The following is a 22,909-nucleotide window of genomic DNA, read 5'->3' as shown; positions in this document are numbered from 1 at the left end:
AAAATATATCAAAGGAGAACTGCATTGTGACGATATGATTACATGATCAGCTGGCTCATGACACTTAAAAGCACAATGTGGTTAGATAGACAGTATCCAAAGCTCACTTTAAAGATCCTAAATTCACACAGAGATGGCATTTTTTTAAAGAAATTAATGAAATGTTTAAGTTGAAACATTTGAAATAGTGATAAATACTGAAAGAGGTTGAAGTAGCAGTTGAAAGGCAAGTGCTGAGGAGTTGAAAGTTTCAGTTCAATGTAAGCACTGAATGAAGTTAAAGTGCAGGGTTGTACCAACAGTCTAGTCCCAATGATATTCAGATTACAGTAATATGACAAAGAAATGCAGAAAATCCTCATATTTGAGAGGTTGGAACTAGATATGTTTGATATTTTTCCATTATCTTCCCTTTTAGTATTAATTGACTATCAAAAAGTTGCAATATTTTTTTTGGCAATCAATTTATTTATTTGTTTCAGTCTTACTGAAGAGTCAATCTAAGTGCGAGCACTGGATGACATTGAAATGTCAATTTAAGCGTAAGCACTGAGGAAAGCTGAAGTATCAGTTACAACGAAATTGCTACAATGAGCTGAAATGTCAGATTAAGTGAGTGTATGGGATAAATTGAGTTGTGACAGATATTAGTGCCAGTGCATAAACTGAAAAACAGGATCAGCTGAAGGGTTGGTTGAAGTTTAATCATTGTATATGAGTGTATAAAGGTCAGTGTAAGGCAAGGCAAGATAACAGCATAATTAACACAGAGGCGTTCTCAAAGTGCTTTACATACAATTTTACTTTGAAAACAATTCAAAATAGACATTACCAAATCATTTACATAAAAGATATCTTAAAGAGACAGTGGGAAATTGCTTGACATTAAATAAATTACTGCAATTATATGTAAGTGCAACAAGCTGCTGTATAAATGTTCAATTCATATGATAGGTCTTCAAATTTTTGAAATTGAAAACAAAAATGGTTGTATGACAAGGCTGGGGTCTTGGTTGATAACTCAAGTGAAACTAACATGGACTTGTCAAGACAAACAGAAGAGAAAGTGAAGATGGGGTGCAGGAAAGTTACCAAAAGCAAACCCTACATGAATTAAGAATGGGATGGGTCAGCACCCTGTTGTCAGATGTGGTCCTGCCTCCGAAACACAATGATGCTGACACTGGACATCATCTGACCTACATCGTTTATCTTTAGCTTTATTGTAATATAGCAAATATAAATATTGGTATGGCAAAGAAAGTTTTAAAAGGAAAGAGAACAACCTTGGTCAAATACAAGATATACAATCTGTTGTTCCAAGGAGTGACAAGTCTGACTGTAAAAACATTTTGAAAATAATAAATGCATGCATTTAAATGCTTTGGAATTACTTTGCTACAAATAGCAATTCATGTATTGTTAAATTATTTAAATTTATATTGTTGTCTGCTGCCTATGAAGTTAACAATATATTAGTAACTAGAAGATGTTCATAATATGGAATATTTTATTTATATAGTGGTCTTTACAAAAAAAGACAAAACCTTGAAAATGCATAAAGGCCTATCAAATTAAAATGATTTAAAAAAATAAATACATTAATGAAATATAACCACAAAGACAGAGATAGATAGATAGATAGATAGATAGATAGATAGATAGATAGATAGATAGATAGATAGATAGATAGATAGATAGATAGATAGATACGGACAGATGGACGGATTTAGTGTTTACTTCATACATCTGGTTTAGCTGCACAATAAAAGGCAATGAAGAGCTATTCACATTAATGCCCCAAAAAATAAAGTAACATATTGCTGTTATTAAATGTCAGGATGTTGTGTAGGATATACTGTAGATATACCTCGTATGTACTGTGCATCATTTTACTCTAAAAAGTAAAAAAAAAAGAAAACAAAGAATCAATTTCTATTTCTATTGCATTTAAATTTCTATTTCAATGCAGTATAAATAGAAATGTCTATTTCAATGCAATGATTGGGTGTGTTATATCTGTTGTTTATGTTTGCTGATGTCTGGGGGCAGGGGCATTGGGAGGTGGGTTTCTTGTTATTATCATTATTTTGTCCTGTGAGAACATTTGTCCCTTATGACATTATTCATAAATACATGTACAGAAAATATGGGGTGGTCATTTCCAAATAATAAATAAATACACCATACAGCAACCAATGAAATAACTTTTTCTGTATTATTTGTAAAAATAATTGTTTTGAATAAATACAACCAGTAGGTGTCTCTGTCTGCACAGTAAAAAAGGTTCTTCTTAGGCATTATGTTGGACATGATTGTGTCTTCAGTGAATGTGACTGTATTAAATCCTCTACTGTAAGCAAAGATCTTTCCTTAGAGTGTGTTTCAGATCAATGTGGTAGTTTGCTCCAGGATTCCTCCTGTTATGTTCAAAGATAGCCCCATTCACCTCGGTATGAATATCAACAAGCTTAGTTTTCCTGTCAGAACACAAACAAGACAACAGTTAGTATAGCGTCTATATAGTTTATAGCTTATATGGAAAGTGTCTGATGCTACACAATAGCTGAATTTGCTGTTGAGTGTTTGCCTGTACCTCTTTTGGCCTTTGAGTAAGGCATCTGTCAGAACCTTCAGGTAAACAGAGCGGTGATGTCCTTGCTCCAGCTGACGTTCATCCGTCCAGCAGTGACTCCAGAACACGTCTGCATCTGTAGGGATGTAATCATATCTGGACAGCCCATCACACCCATCTGTCTCCAGATCCTCATCCCGATGCTGCATCCTGGCACAGGGCTGGAACTCAGGAACACTGTACCTCTGGATGAAGAACAGTTTGGGCTTGCCAGCCATCATGGGACATGTATCAGCAGTGAAAAGGCCTCTGACACTGTCCAGATGTAGACGTGCGCTGTACGTGTCTGTACCCAGGAGATGGTTTGCCGTACCACGGCTAATGATGCAACAGACAAAGCCATCACCTTTCAGGTTCTCTCTCTGTTTGAATATCCCTCTGAGAGCTGAAAGAGTGTCATCCACACTCAGCCACTTGTAGATGACCACATTGAAGTGAAGAGCCTTAAATGTTTGTTCCAACATGCCTGAGGGGGTAAGGAAAGATGAAACCAGATTTTACTAAAACAATTAATCAGCTATCAAAGTAGTTGCAGATTAATTTTCTGTTGATTGACTAGTCTGTTAATTTATTAATGTTTCAGATCTAATTGAAACCAAACATTATTTTTCAGTGGTACATGTAACTAAATACATTTACAATTTTGACTTATTTTCTGCGACTTTGTACTTCTACGCTGCATTTCAGAGGGAAATATTAGACCTTTTACCCAACTACAGCTATTTAAAGCTCTAGTTACTGGTTATTCTCCAGATTAAGAACTGACATAGAAACACATATGACAAGCTTAGAAAATACAATGCATCATTAAAGACTGAACAAGTGGTTTCCAACATTTTTGGCATGTTACCACTTACAAAAAACCATTGTCTAATTGGGCCCCTGGCCACATTTCAGATATGAGCGCTTCACAAACTTTACTTTTAATGGAATTTTTTTATATTGTGGTGTTGGTACTTTTACTTAAGTAAAGGATCTGAATACTTCCTGCACTACTAGACTGTAGGTACAAAGTGTTTTGTATCTCACCTCCATCATTACCCACGCAGTCTATGATAACACAAACTCCTCTGGGATTGCTGTTAAATTTGTACCAGTTAAGCTGACTCTGAAATGCAAAGGAGCAAACAAAACAGTTTAATAAATGCACTTTTTTTTAATCAAACACAAGCTCCAATAATGAGTGCAAACCTTACCTGACAGCTCTGCTGTACATGTACAGGCACTGGTCTGTTTTCTGTCACTGGTGACAAAGAGTAATGCAGTCATATGAATATCAAAATTAAATACAATGAGTGGCCTGGGGCTTTCCAACTGTTGTGGCTGGGTAGCTCAGGTAAGTCCCATGTGAAATAATATCTGTTCCATTGGTTTGAGGGGTATTTTGACTAACTGTCTCTGGGGAGTACATATTTTTGAAGTTGCTACAATTTGCTAACATGAAGCTTATCTTACCCGTATGGAGGGACTGTCCTCGTCTTGTTTGCGGAAAAGAATGGGAACTACTAGGAGTAGGAGGGGGTGGACACTGAAGAGAAGAGGTTTTTCAGAGGTATTAGTTTTATGAGAGAGGAAAATGATAATAAATGTTAATTTTTCTACAGTGTCATACTCACAGGAGCTCTGCACCTTTGCTGTTGGGACAAATGCTGTTCAGGAGTTGCAACTGTAAAAGGTATACACGGACAGAAATTAGTAAATACAAGTAATGAGGATGATTTAAAGCACTTTGCCATTACTTTTCTAATCTTATTTGTTAAAATAAATAAAGTTCTTACATTGTACATGTGAGGTTACTTGGTCATTATTTAATCCTATGTTTCCTGTGCTAAGTGGCATTGTAATCTAAATACCACTACTGTATTTTTTGTATTCTAACCAAATATATAGATGTTGGTTTCTCAACATACACTAAACTATATCAAGGGTGTGTCTCCCCGTCACTGGTCTATACTGCTGGGGTATAGAAGGTACAGAATATGAACAGGTTCAAAATAACACCAAGGGGCATTTTTTGGGATTAAACCAATTGCTCCAAGCAAACAGCTGTGACGGGAAACATTGGCTAGCAACCTTGTGAAGTACATTGGGCTTTTTGTATAAGCAGACAGGTTGTAACAATAGCAGACTGTGCAAGAAATCCCTCATGTGGGATATGAATATGTGGTTCTTGGACATGTTGGTATTCATGAACAAGATAGGTGTTGTTATGTGTTATGCAATTTTAAGCAAGTTAAATAAAACCGAAATTTAAATGCATTTGTTCATCTTGAAAATGGATGGTCACTGAGAAAATGTGTTGTCTAGGTAACTTTTATTTGGGGTTTCTATTCTGTTTCTGTGTAATGTTTAAATTGTTTTCTTTGGTTTAGGAACTATATACTGAATGTTTCTTAGGAACTCGAAACTGCCAGAGGCATTTATATATGTGGTGTCCTCACACGTCATGGACCATTTCAGTAGTGTGAAACAAAAGAATTTCATTCATTAATTTTCAGTTCCCGTTTTCAGCATTTTCCTGTCTGAAAAACTGTGTAAAAACTTCACACTTGACATGCAACTGTAGAATCATTAGATACTACAAACCTCACAGCTAAAACATCATTTGAGAGCTTACTTTTCACATTTTGTAAAAGTGTGTTTTCTCATTCTTTAAATTTTAACCAGTCAGTATTACAAAGTATAGGTAAAATACAGTCTCACCTGACATCTTGTAAGTAGCCACTTTTTTGGCAAGGTCAATCCTGCCAGCGTTTATTAAACATTCCTCTACATAGTCCACTCTTTCGGGTGAAACTAAATCCATCTTCTCAAGTTCAATGATCACATCCAGGAAACTCTGTCACAGAAGTGAGAGGGGGAAATTGTTGTTTTGATATGCAAAAATAAAATAAAATCTTTTTTGAAAAATATTTTGAACATTTTGTATTAAGCAATGAAACCAAAACCCCCCTCCCTCCCACACAGGAACTTAGTGAGTGAAAACAAAACCAGACTTCATTCATTTTCTTCACCTTTGCATTTTCCATCTTTTCGCGTGGTAATGTTCTACCTAACAAGAATTTCACAGTGTCCAGATCTTCACAGGCCATATCCTCACTTACATGAGCCATCAATACTCTGCAGTAAAAGAAACCATGATTACTTACAGGACCACAGTGTGTGAACTTGGGATTGTTAAGATAATTATGATATAATATCTTACCTGAATCTTGGCAGATTCTGCTGGTATTGAACATTCCGCTCCACCTCATGTTTGCTGACTCCAATCACCTTCCTCAGGATATCAAAACGTCTCAGCTGTAACAAGAGCTCTGCCAGAAATGCGCGACCTCTGTCATGGCCCATCACTTTGAATTTCAGCATCTCTTTCACACAAACTATACTGTTTTCCGTTTGCGGACATTCACACAGGTAGAGGAGTCTCCTGCGTTCACTGCTGCTTAGAGCCTCTGCTATCTGATTGATCGCCTGAAGCTCCTGTTGGTCTGTAGGAGCCATGGACTTTGGAAGAAGAAAAGTGACAGTGAAGCTGCTATTCTACGGCAATGAAGACCGATCATTTAATCATTAACAAGGCAAGCAATTTGCCAGTAAGGACCGTACACCAAAGTGTCATAAATATATAACAAAGAATATAACAGTAAGTATAGCCTAATCAGTAGAATTGTAGGAACCTTACCTTACAGCGTGTGAACAGATAGGAAAACACAAGTCAAAGCAGAACTTCACTTTAACAGAGATGACGCATCACTAAAAAAAATCCCCCAAGGAAGTAGCGCTTTTTTTTTCAAACAAAAAGAAAAGAAAAAAGAAAAGAAAAGTAGGCTACCTCTTTCATGCACACTAAGACGCGACAGTGAATCATGCACGCTCTAAGCAGGACTCTTCGTTGTGGGATATGTGCAGGGTAATACCCTAAACTCCTCGAAGTTTAATAAAACAGCACAACAGGCTGTCAGCTAAAGTGAAAGTGAAAGGCAAAGGGCGGCAGCGCTTTGATGACGAAGAGGCACAATATTTGTGGCAGTACGTGATCTGGATGAAAATTCATTGGTACAACTTATAAACACTTAAAACCACAGATTTGATGGATTCATACCCTTTATTAATGATTTACTTACATAACTGCAGATTTGATGGTGTATTCGAACAACATTTATGACTACATTGTTACCAAATAGGAAAAAACTTGTCAGCTTTTCTTTGTTATACAGTAATTTGAATCCTATTGGGTTTCTGACTGTTGGCTATTGAGTAAACGATTAATCAAGAAAATAAGCAGGAGATTAATTGATAATGAAAATCATTAGGCATAGTATATAAAATAGATTTGGAATTGTTAACGTGAACATATTTGAATATGTTTAGTGGATGCATGGGAGGGAGAAATATAAGATTCATTACACACATATTGTAGTATAATAAACTAATGTTAAATATTTTTGTTCTATATCTTTTCACCACTAACACAGCATAAAAAGACTGCATTTATTTTTCATATAATTTTACTTACATACTTTTGTTCATATTTTGTGATTAATCTGCTTTGCTGTAGGATATTCTACTGCTTTGAGCCAACATGTTACACATAGGTTACACAGTGAAATTGGATTTGTACCAGTATGGGTAACTGTAGATAAATGTACAAGTGAGCTCACACTATGATGCTGAGTTTTCCGACAGTCATGAAGGTATCTTCACTGTTTGCCAAAACGCACTGAGTTCCGCTCAGCCCGGCCAATCGTGTTGCGCTGTGGTTCAGCAGCACCATTGCAGTGTGGGGAGATCATACGGAGGTGCTCGCTAAGAGAGGGAGCATTTGGAGGAAAGATACTCGAACTGGGTGACCGCTCCAGAAAAACACCACCCCTGCTTCCCCCGACACAGTCACCGGGTGACATTGCCATCACCAGCTTCAGTCCGGGTGAGTATTTCGTTACCTGGTGGCTGGCAAAACATTCAGGATTTTCCAGGTAGTCGTAGTCAAGGGCTGCTGGTGAGTTGGAACATCATCAGCGCTGTTGTGTTGATGTGGATGTAAACCCGCAGCCAGGAGGCTTCAGCGTTAGCGGGCTGGCCAGTGCCGACACAATTGTCTTAAGCAGGGGGCCACACAGATGCTGCTTAGGCTTTGGTGAAAGCCAGGCAGCCACCAGTCAGTCGTTTCGGCCTAGTCACGACTGGTGAAAAATTAGGAGGATGAGGATGTCCACCAGCTGCTGACTACAGCAGACACGCTAACGGCATGCAAGCCGAGCTAAGGTAGCTAACGTTGACGTCCAGGTTCAGCTTTCGTGGCACTTCTGTTATAGACGTGAGCTAGCGGATAACTAACTGGCTAACAGAGCTGCGTAGAAACATCCAGATAACACGTTTGCTTGTTTCCGTGTTTAAGGTAGAACAGCTGTTCTCGTGTCACTCAATCTTAGCCGCCACACCTGAAAACATACCCAGTATTTTCACTGAGATCCTTGATAGTTGAACTCCACAAACCCTGCAGCATGTTTGTTCAAAATAGTTTTATTTTGAAAATTAAGAGCGGAAGTTTAAATTTTGCACCTCTTGTAGGCTTGATATATAACTTTTTGAGGCAATAGCAAATATTAATTTAGTACGAAGTAACGTTTAAGGGTTGATCCTAATTCTGTTAGGTAATATTAGTTTTGTGAAGACTTGCTGTAGAGTAAATGTCTGTTATGTACAGTAGATGAGTTGATGTGTTTGAACAGCCTTTGCTATATTGTCAGCTATAGCCTGGGTGGCCAGTCAGTGACTTTTTTCTAGCTGTCATCATACTATTATGTCTGTAAGTTTGCAGCTGTAACATGGTTATTTAAATACCCACCACATATGTATAGATATTCATATTAGGTATGCTCATATGTCATGTCCAAGTTATATTAGGTATGAACAAATAACTTGTTAATTCATCTTACTTTACCTCTCAGTTGCCTCAGAAAACAAGAACACATGGTCAGTTAAGATGCATCAAGCCAGGAGCCCGGTGTTGCTTAAGCTTTTCACCCAGAAACATTTCATCTGAGTGGTCAGCTGCTTTCAAGCATAGTGCCTATACCAGCACCATTTGGCTGAAGGCAACATCTTCCTCTGTGCTTGGACAGAACAGTGAGTTAATCTATTCTCTATTATTTGCTTAATTGTTTGGTTTATGAAATGTCAGAAAATAGCGTAAAATTTCTCACAGTCAAATTTCCCTAAAGCCCAAAGTCAAAAATCCTTGAATATGTTCATATTCATATTCGTATTTGAGCTGTTTTGCTTTTAAAAACGATTTATTATCAAAATAGTTGAGGATTCATTTTCTGTCGATTGACTAATCAATTAATGGATTAATTGTTGTAGCTCTACTCTAGACCAGCGCTCAAATGACCAGCAAACAACACATCCTTACAACATCAACATCTCATTCATTCCTCCCTGGTCTGCCAAGCCACTTTGCTACTGCCAAGTTGCTTTCTAGTTGATCTTTCTATGTTGACATGCTGCTGTTTATAACACGGACATCAGTAAATTAAATGAATGCTGCTTGGACTGGTGCTGATCATGATAAGTAAACCACCCCTCAAATAATGGCGTCACAGGCAAAGATGTAGAGCTGAAGATCCAGATAATTCCATGCCATCTGCTGCTCATCCTCAATCGTCATTCCTCCTCTCTCCTCCTCCCTTGCTCTATCTCTGCCACTCTGTGTTTTGGGACTAAGCTATCATCAGAGCTGTGGTCTATTTTAGACAGAAACTCCATTTACCCACTTAATCTGTGTCTCTGACTTCAGGAGTTGAGTTTCTATTGCTCAGTGTAACAAATTGTATTTTATCCAGCCCAAGTTATTCGATGAGCAGAAGGCACTAACACGTATTGGATCTTTTTGTGAGTTGCTGAAATCACTTATTGAGCAGTATACTGTAGTTAAGGGGATATGTGCTGTACAAAAAAAAAAAAAAACTCTTTAGCTTATCTAAATGTTTCAAAAGGGTTTCACTTGAAGCAGAAGTCAACTCTTGTAAACTTTGTGCCAGTATTTGAGCTGACTAATAATGTACAACATTGTCATTTATTGGTCAAACATCTGCAGCAGCTGTGAGCTTATTAAGACAGCTCTACACCAAAACAAATCTAACCGTAACTGTATTGAGCCCCAGAGTGTGTAGCCTCCCTCCCACCTATGGTGATGCACACGCCTAGGGGATCAAAGCTGTAATTAGCCTGCCATGGATTAGCAGTGGGGACTATTTTCCACTGTACTTGATCCCACAGAGCCAGAGGATCACACAAGCAGCCAGCCCCCTGCCCTACCTCTTCTTCCAATATAAAAAAATCTGATTTGTTTTGTCCCTAGAGGTGCATTGAATGAGAAACCTCATAATTCTGCCCTGGGCAGTTTGGACATGCAGCATCTCTGAAACTGATTATGTTATTTTTCTTTGTTCGTTATCATTCAGTAACCAAATTGATGTGTTTAAAAGTCACCAATGGAGTCATTCTAGTTGTGTTGCGTGCAGACAGTCTTGAGAATCAGCTGGATATGTGGTTGGCATGTAGAGAGAGCTGTAGTGCTGCTGACTCACTGCACTGCCAGGTATGAGGTCTGGCTGTGCGTTTGCTGTCTCCATGATGTACAGTATGTCCCCTCCCTAAGCTCCCACCCCCTACACACACGCTGAGTTCCTTGTCTCTCTGTCAGCCAAACAAGAGTTCATACTGCTCCTCTGGGGGCTCCACGGAGGTGGAGCAGCATGATGCATGTACTCTCTTGTTTGTAAATGTATCAATGGTTTCAAAACTGATTGCAAAAAGGTCTGGGATTGGCAGGGTATATTGCCCAAGCTAATGATGGTATTACCATACAGGCAATTCTGCAAACTGCAATTTGAGGCAGGAGGATGACTGATGTTTCATAACAATAGTCTTGTTTTGGGCAGCAACTGATGATATGTTCATCATTGTTTTATCTGTAGATTATTTTCTAATTTAATTGATTAGTCTATAATAGAAAATAGCAAAAGAATTTCACACAGTGTTATGTATTCAGATTTTTTGTTTAGGTACGACCAAATGTCCAAAAAAAATATAATCAGTTCACATTATATATGGAAATGAAAAGCACCACATCCTGTAGTTTGAGAAGTTGGAACCAGCAAATGTTTGGTGTTTTTTGCCTGAAAGATGATGAAAAAAGTAGTTCAAAATACATATATTTTCTCTCAATTGACTAATTGATTAAATGACAAATTGATGCAGTTCTAGCTGTGTTACTGAAGTTATAGGAAACCTGTTTAGCAGCAGCTAGTTGTACTACATTCAAACACTATTATATTTCCGTTTTACAGAATTTTTCGACGATATATGAGCGTGTAACAAACTGCATAGCTTTAGCCTTTAAAACACATACAGCAACATTTACATGAGTGCCATATTGTATTATTCAAATGTAACACATCTTTACATTGGCATAAGGCAGAATTTACAATGATTCAATATTAACAATGCTTGTAACCAGTGTATCAATAAACTATCAGAAGAGAACATACTGAACCAGTTATTTATCAAATTCACTACACTTTGGTTTTGTTGTTGTGGTTTGACAGTAGTTGGCAGGTGACATGAGGATTACATGTGCATGCAGTTTAAGCTTTTAAAACAATCTCAGATTATATTTGGAAAGTGGCCTTTGCCGCTAAACTCTGATGTCATCATCACAGGGTAGGTTTGCTGGACGTGTGTGAATGTTTTGATTAGGTTAGATTAACTGTATTATCCCTACGGCGATATGGCTTGTTCCCATGGAAGTGGTGAAAGGCTTTTTCATTGTTCTTTCTGCTGTACAGTTGATTTCAGCATGCCACAGACTTTCACCTCCTTCAGTTTTTTTCAGAAAGTGCTACGTTAGCAACGCCTCCATTATTAATACAATACTGATGCTGGAAGATCAAGTGTTTAACCTTTAATCCACTATTCTGCACTGTCCAACACCTTATTGATAATAAATAGAAAAGAAAAGAAAAAGAAAAACAGCTATATATACACACTTTAGTCCATAATTTTTATTTGTTGAAAGTAATTAACTAATTTGATCAATCTACAGAGGTGAACATATGATGCACTCTCATAATTATGGATATTTAAAAATACTTGTTATTTCACACACCAATGGACGATCAGTAGATGCTTCATCTAGGTATAGCAGAGTAATAATCACTGTCAGCAGAGATTAAGCAGAAAACTTCACCCACCAATTCATCTACTGCGGTTTTTGTTTCTTGACAAGACATTAGTGTGACATCTGCAGACAGTTCGCTAGCATTAGTTACCCATCAGGCAGGGACAGACTGAACAAAGTACAATGTGCACACTTTTCAATCGAGTCCAAAGGCTTCACCTCTCACAACCAGGTAACCTTTTGTCAATAAACCAAAATCAGGAGCTAGGAGGAGATCAGTGCCTTTTTTGTTCACGATATGACTGTTCAATTGGCTATGAGAGAGCAACCTAGAATCACAGCAGTCTCGGAGCTATTCACGTGACAATTTACAGTACTGTCATGACTCAAGAGATCTAATGTTGCCAGCTATCACCACCAATACCTTTTGACTGAAAGTAACCTTTCTGTGCATCTTTTAATAACTCAATTTTCACAGTGTAGACATTTTACACAAAACTATAATTCAAATTGATTTAATTGATTCTATTTATTGTCCTGCCTAATCTGTGACCAAATGTACAAACCCCTAAAGTATTCAATTTACAGCGATAGAAAGGCGGCAAAGCTGGTGCCTGCGAATGTTTGACATTTTTGCTTAATAAATGACCAACCCCTCTGCTCTGTACAAGTGGCCCAGGGGTCAAACTCGCTGGGATAGTTGAACATCACTCACGATTTGCACAATGGGACAGAACTAAGTTGAGACTTTGTGGAAGAAATAAGCTGGCGTTCACACAGTGACGCTTTTTAAACAGTAATTTCTAGTAAGAGGTGATGGTCATCCTCCTGTTATTTCTGTTATTCAAGACTGTTCCCCACAAAAAGTTACAGCTGTGTTGAGCAGTTTGACCAGGTTGGCTCATTTGACTTTCTACAACTGCAACACTTGAACAGAAGGAAACAACACATCCTGCTGTTGACCTCAACACAGTTTACATGAGACTCCAAGGCACCGAACTTTAGCTCTGTGGTACCGGGTGTGAGAGTGTATGGGTGTTTGGAGGGGAAACACAAGCTCTGTGTCATTAAGATGGCTGAATGGTCAGTGTGTTTAAACCTAGGTAATAGGTCATCATCCTTTCACAGCCTCTGTTCTGTGCTGGGCTTTACCTTCCTGTCGGTCAGCTCTCTGCTCTCCTGCTCAGCTTGCTGATCACGACTCAGCTCCTGTCTGAAGTTGAACAGATGCCAAAGGCTGGTTGATTCCAGGAGCCTTTGAATTATTGCCAGTTATTTGTTGTTGTGATATGGTGGAAAAGAAGGGGAAGGAAAGTGGAGGCTTTTGCTGAAGCAAGCTGTGAGAGATGTTCACTGGAGAGTGAGGCACCTGTGAACAAACGTGTTCCTTTACATTTATTTTAGTTGCTAATGCTGCCAGTTTTCTGCACACTGTCTGGGAACAAGAGGAAGGGGGATTTTTCTTTTTAAGTATGCAACCTAGCCGATCAAATATAGACAGTTAAAAGCGAGTTGAAAGCCTAAAAGGAACAGTTTGCATTGCATAATTAATTTTTTCAGATCTCGAAGTCTAAAAATACTTGGCGTGACTGAGTAGTTCATTGGCAAGGGGAAGTCTGGCTAATGCTCCATGGCTAATGCTTATTAACTTGGCTACCATTGCTATCAGAACTCTGTCATTGTCAAGCTAGTGTAATGTCTTTGGGTCTGCGGCAGTGTAATGGATGGAGCTACAGTATAGCCCACATTATTGTTGTTTTCTCTATTGTAGGAAAACATTTGATTTAATAATTATTATGTGTCTCTGGGTGGGAGGAAGTTGAGAGGCCAGGCTCTCTGGCTTCACTTTCTTTGGTATTCAGCGGTTTTGCAGGCCCCTCAGCAACTGAGGTGGTGAGATGTAGTAATGTACCCCCCTCCTCTGTTTTTTCCCCTTTGCTGATCCTGTGGTCTCAGGCCCGTGGGCAGTCCAGTGGTCTTGGCATGTCACGAAAGCCCAAGATGGCCCATTGTTAGAAGACTGCTGATCGGCTTATATGGCAGTACAGCATTTTCCTCCATTTCTCTAGAGTAAAGTTAACACACGCACACACATCATGCACACATTGTCAGCAGCTGCACTAAATACAGTGGAATTAGTGGTCATGTGTCTGTAGTTTGAACTGTCAGTGAACTTCTGACTGCCAAGGTTTTCATAAAAACAATCCCCACCTCCTCATGGCTCTTGTTTGACACTGCTTATTGGGTGCAAATGTTCAGTTTGATGCAATGCAGTACACTTGTACTACATTAGCAGTTTTTGTACACTCTGAGAAGTGTTGATTAACCTCTATGATGTTCTTTGAACATTATTATATGTTGATAATGTATGTTTACACTAGTATATTAGAAATACTTTAACCGCGGCTTAGAAAATAGCTAAACTGTTGAATCAAGACTTCATGTTACGTTACAGCCTTTATGGGGATGGGATTTATTGCTGTACAGTTGTATTGAATTGCACTACCGGTGCACACAATAATCCACTAAGTCTGTATTTTCTTCCACTATCACAATGGTTGTGTGTCCAAAATAATTTTTGCACTCTCTGCAGAATTACTTCACTTTAAAAAGATGCATTATTGACATATTTTATGTGTTTAAGAATGAATGACAGCACTTGACTTACTAAATTGGAAAAGACTTTTGTAAGGAAAGCCCAGACTTGTTAAGACTCCACAGCCTAACACTTGTGGTCTACAAGTGCCTACTTAATATGATACTTGTCTGAAAATTACAGGGCATCATTCACAAGAATTCACTGTTAGTCTTGAGGATAAGATCGCAAACCAAATGTTTGAAATTCCATTAGCATTTATAAGACTAGTTGTTCCTCCTCGATCCCAATGCTAATATGTCTAGATGAGGTTAGTGTAGGGCTTTCTGGAGGACCTCAATACAGACATATGCATTTGTGTGCGTGTTCATCCTGTATGTGGATTTGTATACACACAACATTTGCATTGAAAGCATTTGTATGCCTCAGTTTGAGGAGCAGAGAGGAAGGGGGCAGGATGTTGTTGGCATTCACCTGAGCTGTTGTGTGTTGTTGCTCACTCAGTCTAATTTGTGGAACCCTATGTGTGTGTGTGTGTGTGTGTGTGTGTGTGTGTGTGTGTGTGTGTGTGTGTGTGTGTGTGTGTGTGTGTGTGTGTGGGTGTGTGTGTGTGCTTAGTTGCAACACGGGCCCATCCCAACACGTCTGGTCCTGCAGCTGCAGCAGAGCTAATTTTAGCCCAGGATGCGTGTACGCCTCAGTTCCCCTTGCCTGGCCTATGAGAGATGAGGAGAGGATGAGGGAGATAGAGTAGCCAATATTTCACTGTCTCTTTCTCTCTTCCATTTGGTGGACTGTCTTTCTTTGTTTCTTTCTTTTTTGTTTGTTTGTTTGTTTCTTCCTTTCTTTCTTTCTTTCTTTCTTTCTTTCTCTCGTTCTTTCTTTCCTTCCTTCCTTCTTTCTTTCTTTCTCTCTTTCTTTCTTTCCTTCCTTCCTTCTTTCTTTCTTTCTTTCTTTCTGTTTTATCACCTGTAGTATGTGTTGTGTGTGCCCGTAGAGTATTTTTTGTGAGTGTGTCCTATGGCCACTATTGATTCACACAGGAACATTTTGACCTCACTCACTGTTGACTGCCTGTTTGTGACCTTTATTCATCAAAGTCCTTGGTATCAGTTGACGTCTCTATCTGACGTCCATCTATATACCTGTATATAGTCATCGTTCTGTATAGAGAAACATTGAAAAGTGATATTTTTCCAGTGTTGTATCTGCTAGTAATAAGCCCCAATCTATTCTTGTGCAGGCAGCCTACTCCACTGGGTGAGTGGCTGGTTCTTGTTACGATTGAGAGGCACGGGGATGGAGATTACAGTAGACTGGTTCACTGTGGTCAGGTATTAGAGTTAATCCCCTACATAGGGAAAGTGTCTGGATAAAGTGTGTGTGTGTGTGTGTGTGTTCCATGAAGAGTGACCACTTGCAAACACACATACACCAGGAGGATGAGTGAAACTCCTTCATGATTTTGTCAAATGTCTTACAGGAATACTTGGGCAGCTGGGAAACAAAATATTTTTTGTTTGTTGCATTTGGACAGCAGACTGAAACAAAACTCACAGTGGTATTGAAACTGTCCCAGATTATTGTAAACCTGACATCTAAACCCCTGTAGACTCATCTTTGTTTAATCATATAGTCTTATCTGAAATAGCACCTATTTAGAAAGTACAGTGTATTTAAATAGCACAATAATTGTGTGTGTTGCGTGCCTTTGAGCACAACACTGAATTCCTCCTGGTCTGCATTTGACCCTGTGCTCTGACCTTCCTGTTGAAGAAGTTAAAAGCAAGGAAAATTTCCCAGCGGGACCAACTAAATTGTCAGGCCATCGTTGTTGGATATTCATTTTGTCATGGTCACAGCGACCAAACTTGAAGGCAGAAGGACAGCGTCAGATGTGGCGCAAACAGAACAGGGACAGAACTTGCTCAAGCTCAATAATTCATGGCTGACTGAGCTAAGCTGACCTTGAAAAATCCCCAGTGCTGGACTGTTGAAACCTGGCACTGCTCATTTAGGGCAGAGAGGAGAAGTTGAGACAGACACAAACACACATACACTACATGTGCACTCTGCTTTTTTGGTAATTTTTTTTTCTTTCATTCCTTGATGCAAGGCAACAAAGTGATCTGCCAACTTTGGCGTTTGTCACTATTACAAAGACAATTTACTTTGGATTTCATCACCGTAGTTCACATATGCCTTTTCTTTGACTTCCATTATATTTTGAGGCGTTACCCTGTTGGGTTTACATGTGGAAGAATAAACGTGAGATAAAAGCTGAGTAGCCTTCAAACTTAAAACCTTCACTGTCCATACTACTCACTACTGTCTGCCTTTGTAAGGCAGCAGAGGCAAGTCTGCCCCATGTTTTGCTGGAGCAACAGGGAATGAAATCAGTTTTGTTTTGACTCTCCTCACTCCTCCGCTGCCAAATCCTCTCACTAATCTTATGGCACGACAGTTTGCCAAACTGATCATTTTACTCACAAATAGTTGTGTGTTCATATTAGTTTTGATCACAGCTGCTACTTCATGTTTAGAGGTCTGCAGCACACAATAACAGTCTTTTGCTGAAGTGTTTAGAACATTTCTTTACACAGTATGCTGAAATGTATTGCCTTGCTTAGTATTACTTAGTCATCACAGGTGTAAATAATGCTACTGCAGCATTTGCATACGTTATAACATACATTATGACACGTGGTCGGTTAAATTTCCAGTACCCTTTTAGAGGGGTAAAAAATGACGGTTTGTTTCCTTTCCATCATGTAGCAACTACAGCAATATCTCACTGGAATAACCCTTTTGAAAGATGGCATTCAAATGATAAGTGTTGTTGATTGTGTCGCATATTTCCATGTTGTTTAAGGCAGTTCATGACTGCTGTTACCCAACAGTGAGTCATTCACAAAGCAAAACAACAAAACTGCCAACACTGGCAGGGAGAATGTGAAATAGCGTCCCAAAAAAGAAGTAATACAAGTTGAATGTCGATTGGTTTTATCTCAGCTAACACAAGTAAGGGAGGTTTCTACTGTAGCTCATAACAGGAACAGATTAAAGATTTAAATCTTCAGGTCTGTCACCTCTCCCCTGCTCTGGTTCTGAGTGCAGCAGTGGTAAAGAGTGGGTCTCTGTACTTTGCAGGGCTGTAACCTTGTGGTTGTTTACACTGGTTTAATGAGTCACTTAGTCACGGATACTCGCATGACTCATCTGTCTGTACCAAATGATGAGTATTGTGAGGTGCTTGAGGGATCCCTCCCTTCAGAACTCAGTTGAAACAAGACTCCAGCAACTAAGGGGGATAGATTGTAGGCCTAAATTTCTTGATTTGTGTGTCACCTGTCACCTTTTAACGTCATTATCATCAGCTGTACTGTAGCTTGCTGCCTGATGTAATCTACAACCAAGCCCCACTTTATGAGGTTCATTTACACTGACAGTAAGGTAAACACACATACATTACACAGAGCAGCAGTGTGGGATAAGCATAGAAGTGACTGTCATAGAACTGACTTGATTAGCATGCTTGTGGCGCTTGTTTAAAGAGTTGCACAGCATGTCGATTAGCTTGCTGCAGCTGTTGTTGGCCCTGTATGTCCTGGCAGCTGCTGGTAGAGGAAAGGAGCGGATAAGACTGTCCATGGGTGAGAGTGGAGTCATGGCACAGCCACACACAGACACACAGACACAGACACACACACACATAGTGGTCTTGCCCCAACATTTGGCATGTTAAGCTTATGTTGTTGTTTTGGATTTTAGCTCTGACTTGACTGATTGTATGAAGGGAAATTCTCACTGACCAACTTAGCTAACAAATACAGTACTTAATGAGTCATGAGACTGCCGAGCTTCCTGGCAGGTAACAGTCAGTCAGTGTGGAGAATGAGCAGTTTATTCCCCTCCCTCATAAGTGCAAGAACAACATGTAGCACTCAGTATTTGCATGACTGTGCAGCTCACTGGTCCTTTTCTCAGCCATGTATTAATCAGTGGGTATGTGAAAGGTTCCACTATTTCAGCACCATAACATCATCATCATCATCATCATCAAAGAAATGCATGTTGTGTAGAGACTGAGAAAGGAAAATAAGTATAACCTGATGATTAACCATTTTTCCTTGAACCATTCGTTAAAATTTTCAAATCAAATTGAACACAGATTAAAATACAAGAAAATTGCCTGGGTAGTTTACAACTGTCGGTATTAACCACCTTCATGTGAGTATTTGACAAGCCAGGTTTTTTTTTTGTGCCATGCAAGAGGCATGAATCAAGGAATGGCAATGTCAGTCTGTTTACTTTTCCTCTTGCGCCATTATGAGGTTGACATATTTTAGTGAAATATTTTAATATCTATTGAATGGATTTGAATTAAATTTAATACCTGTATTTTGAAACAGGTATCAAATCCTAATAGCTTTTGTAATCCCCTGACTTTCCCTCTGCCTCGGTTGTACCCAATGATTGACTCAATTGTAATAACTTTCATCATCAAAACGTTTTTTTTTTAAATTGTCATAAGTACTTTGGCTACTCTCCAAGTAATGACATTCCTACCAGCTTCAGCTGAATTTAGTGCTAATTAGCAAATGCTAGCATGACAACATACTAAACTAAGACACTGAACAGTTTATCAACATGTCGTTATGAGTATGTTAGCATGCTGCCATTAACATTTAGCTCAATGCACTGCTGTATCCAAGTTAGGCCTTGCAGAACCGCAAACATGTCCGCAGTCTTGTTTCCCTTTCTTTTGCTCAGTCCAGGGAGTAGATTGGACAAATAATAAGACAATCGTGTACTTTTCTTGCACAGAAAAATGTTAACCAAAAAGTACCTGGGACTTTAAGTTCCAGGTACTTTCTTAATGAGCTAAAAGGTTCCTGTGCCCCAATTGTTGTTTGCGTTTCCACCGCAACCTAAAGTCCCGGGAAGATTATACAAAATTATTACTTGATGTTACATTATTCACAGCATTTTGAGGACATAACATGAACAAAAATACATTCAATACAGGACGCAGCATTTTATTTTCAAATACGTGACAATCCCGTGTTATACGTGACGGGTGTCAACCCTAGCCACTCCGGTCTTAATGGGCAGTTCTGGAGTTAAAATTTACATTCATGAAGGTCTGGTTGTGTTTATGTGTTGCTGCAAGTGTTATAGAGACACTGTGATTCTGAATGTAGTTCTAAGGTAAAATTGTGATGATAAAGGATTAGTACTAGCTTTAATAATTGTAACAATCTGTTGTTTTCGGGGAAGCTTCACCATTGCCTGATTTCAAATTCAAAGGAACATATTGTGTTGAAACTCAATGCACAAAATATACTTGTCGGCTTTGTTTCAACTTTGTGCGCCGTTTAGCAGCGTGTCTAGCAATGTCATTGTTATTTGGGGTTTGAAGTGCCGTAAACAGGATGGGTTGGCACTCTCCTATTCCCTTGTGAGGTCCGCCACGGCACAATGAGGAGGTCCTGCATAGAGGAAGAGCGGCCCTTGAAGGAAAGTTTGGTTATTGTCATTCGCCAGGCCTCATTAGGTGTATGACATATTTAGCCAACAGTGACGGCTGGCCAGAGAGCACTGTTGTTATTACACACGCAAATACCGGAATGAGATGAGTGAAGAGTGGGGAGGAATTACACTATAGTTCCTCAATACAGTTCCAGCTAATTATACATTGTTGTTACCAGAATGGCTTTTCATTTCTCTTATTTCATTTTTATTCCTGTTTACCAGCCATAGTTAGATGTTTATTGTGTCTCTGTCTTACAGTAGTTATACGTCGAATACTGTGGCTTTTGTGTTGGATCTAATGGGGAAACTCTACCCTATAGATTAGGCATAAGGCAAAAGCCCTTTTGGAATTACTGACTTGAAGAAGATGCATCTACTTTTGTTACATTGCAGTCAGTTTATCTCATACCATATAAATTGAAGCACCTACAAAATGCTGTCCGACATGTGCAACAAGACCAGTCCCCTGCAGTTCAAATAATTATTTTACTTGCCTGGTAAAGCAGGAGTCAGTCATAGACAATGGGACAGACTTATTAAAGATATCTAATACATTTATTGTAAAAAAAAAAAAAAAATGATAATAAGGAAAAATAAAAATACATTTTTAAAAACTGAAATTAAGAAATTGGTGAAAAAGGTTTATAAGCTAAATGAAGAAAAAACACAGTGTATATTTTCTTTACATACTTATGATCTACTTGCCATGCTGTTTCAAGATTTGAAAGTTAAGATTCATGACACAGACCACAGTGCTGTACGAAACATTTCATTCAGTTGAAAATCACCCCTGTAAAATTTCCCATGCTCGTGTTGGCATTACGGAGTTAATCCTCTATCCATATCACAGTATAATAGATTTTCTGAGAAATCACTTGAGGAATTGTGAAGAATTGTTAATATTACAAGAACCGCATGGATTGTCAGTTTTAAGCTAACCCAACAGGACTTCATTACACTGATGCAAAAATTGTATCAAAATCCAGTATTGCCATGAGGCAGTCCAGCTCATTGAGTTGCAACATTGCCCACATTGGCCTAATATACTCGGAGATATTAAAGGGGCAGCTACCGTAATGAACTGCATGGAAGAAATATCCACGTTTATATTGCCCCAATATATATATCATGGGCCCACCCTTAGTTTGAGACATACTGTAATTTCTACCATATAGAGTGAATGACATACAGTCATGAGGTTGATCACATATAAAGGGGACTATTGTGGTGGTATCTTGCTCTAAAGAATTAAAGATATTTCCCTTTCAAACCTTATTTTTATGTGACATCACTCTGTCATCCGACATATTCATGTTGCAGATTTTGTTTGTGTTATATTATTTATTCATAGTCCCTCCCTTTGCTGTCTTCACTCAACCTAGGGCCACTGTTCCCCTTGCTTTTTATGAGTCACACAACGAGTAGGCTTTATCTGGCAAATGAAAATAAATAGCGTCTTTGCAGCTTTCAATAGATAGCGAGGGTAAACGCATAGTCTTAGACAGATGGGACCTCTGCATGGTAGTTTCCTCGACACTTTGTGATGAATTACTAATGTAAGGGTCCTTCAGGTAAACACAAGGCTGTGTTGCAAACACTGAACATCAAATGCAGTGCTCAGCGATATGGCACTGTCTGCTTCTCAGGGACACGCAGCAGTGCAGAGCGAACTCTCTACAGCATCTTCTTGTGTGTCATTGAGGCCTTCATTCATTCTGCCAAATACAGTAAATACTATGGGTGTGGATCTTCAAGATGCATTTTTAGCAGCCGAGGACAACAAGTTGGCCAGCTGACTGTTGCTATGCAACAAGAGGGAACTTGAAAATGTACTCCTTGTGCCATGACTCAAAATAACCTTTAAAACAAAGTGTTTGTTAAAAAAAAGAAAAAAGAAATGCACAGTTTCCATTATGAAACAAAAACTGCATCTTATTTGTTTGCCTGTTGAATGCCTGTTAGTAAGGCGTCTCTACATCATGTTTTTTAATGTTAAAACTGTGCATCTTTAGTGGAGGGTCATGCTGTTATAGCAACCATCTGTTGGTTACTGAGTCTCTATGTGGTCAGCTCCTTTGTTCATTGTCTTGACAGATTATTTGTCATGTATGTCGTTTGCTGGCCTGTAGAATTTCCTCTCTCAACAAAGTAAGATTGATTCAGAACCATTCTTTGAAACACTTTGAACGGAATTACAAATAAACCTCTAAGCCATCTATCTCTAGAGCTGCAACAATTAGTCGATTAATCAAGTAGCCAAACAAAAGAAAATTAAGATGCAACTATTTTGAATATTGATTAATCATTTAAAGCACCTATTTGTGAGTTTTGCTATTGCCACATAGCCATCGTTAGCATTAACAGCTGTTTACCTACCTGTCTAGAAGAAACTCTTCACCAAGAGCTGTCTCCAGCGGTGGAAAGCAACACCAATGTGTCAACTCTTGTCTCTATCACATCTTTTCTTCTACTGAAGTTAGCTAACAAGCTAGCCCCCGCCTGTCTTGTCACTTCCCAATAGCCACTCACTGTAGCCTTCAATCTGCCCTGAAGAAGTAGCATGATGGCCGAAGCTCTTGTCAAGCGACAAACACCTTGCTCCTGGCAAGTAACCACGCTCGGCGAAAGAGAAAACTTACAAGTAGCCCAAATATTTTAAAATGTGAGAATTTGCTGTTTTTCTTGGTTCACATCATGGTAAATATAAATATATAACTATTTTGGGGTTTTGAATGGTTGTGTTTTTGCACAAAAGAAGACATTTGATAATGCCTCCTTGCACTCTAGGACAATGTGATGGGCATTTTTTTTTTTTTAGCCATTTCTAATGTTTTAAAGACCAAACAATTCATTAAAAAAATAATTGGCAGATTAGTCAATAATAAAAATGATAGTTTGTTGCAGCCTTGAAGTTTATTTGTAATTTCTTTAAAAGCAATCGATCGTTTTGATTCACTCA

General features: G+C 38.8%; 2 protein-coding genes across 5 annotated transcripts in view; one reads left to right on the top strand and one right to left on the bottom strand.

Annotated features, from left to right (window-relative positions):
- Positions 1–683: 683 nt before the first annotated feature.
- Positions 684–6,597, bottom strand: LOC130177157 (CASP8 and FADD-like apoptosis regulator). The gene is made up of 10 exons (XM_056388634.1): positions 6,318–6,597; positions 5,841–6,139; positions 5,650–5,755; positions 5,339–5,474; positions 4,252–4,301; positions 4,091–4,163; positions 3,832–3,878; positions 3,665–3,743; positions 2,597–3,101; positions 684–2,480 (listed from the first exon to the last, which is right to left on the bottom strand). The coding sequence occupies exons 2-10, from the start codon at positions 6,134–6,136 to the stop codon at positions 2,351–2,353; spliced, it is 1,422 nt and encodes a 473-aa protein (XP_056244609.1). The 5' UTR covers positions 6,137–6,139; positions 6,318–6,597; the 3' UTR covers positions 684–2,350.
- Positions 6,598–6,788: 191 nt separating this feature from the next.
- Positions 6,789–22,909, top strand: part of LOC130177156 (hyccin 2-like) — a 45,143-nt gene continuing 29,022 nt past the window's right edge. The window contains exon 1 of one of the 4 annotated variants that reach the window (XM_056388630.1): positions 6,789–7,562. The gene's annotated coding sequence lies outside the window, so the exon portion shown is untranslated. The remainder of the gene's footprint in view (positions 7,563–22,909) is intronic. The other 3 variants (XM_056388631.1, XM_056388632.1, XM_056388633.1) reach the window with 3 other exon arrangements.

Source organism: Seriola aureovittata, chromosome 11 (genome assembly GCF_021018895.1).
Source record: "Seriola aureovittata isolate HTS-2021-v1 ecotype China chromosome 11, ASM2101889v1, whole genome shotgun sequence".
NCBI classification, from domain to species: Eukaryota; Metazoa; Chordata; class Actinopteri; order Carangiformes; family Carangidae; genus Seriola; species Seriola aureovittata.
The sequence above is the reverse complement of the archived record's forward strand: the minus strand, read 5'-3'. Positions and strand labels throughout refer to the sequence as shown.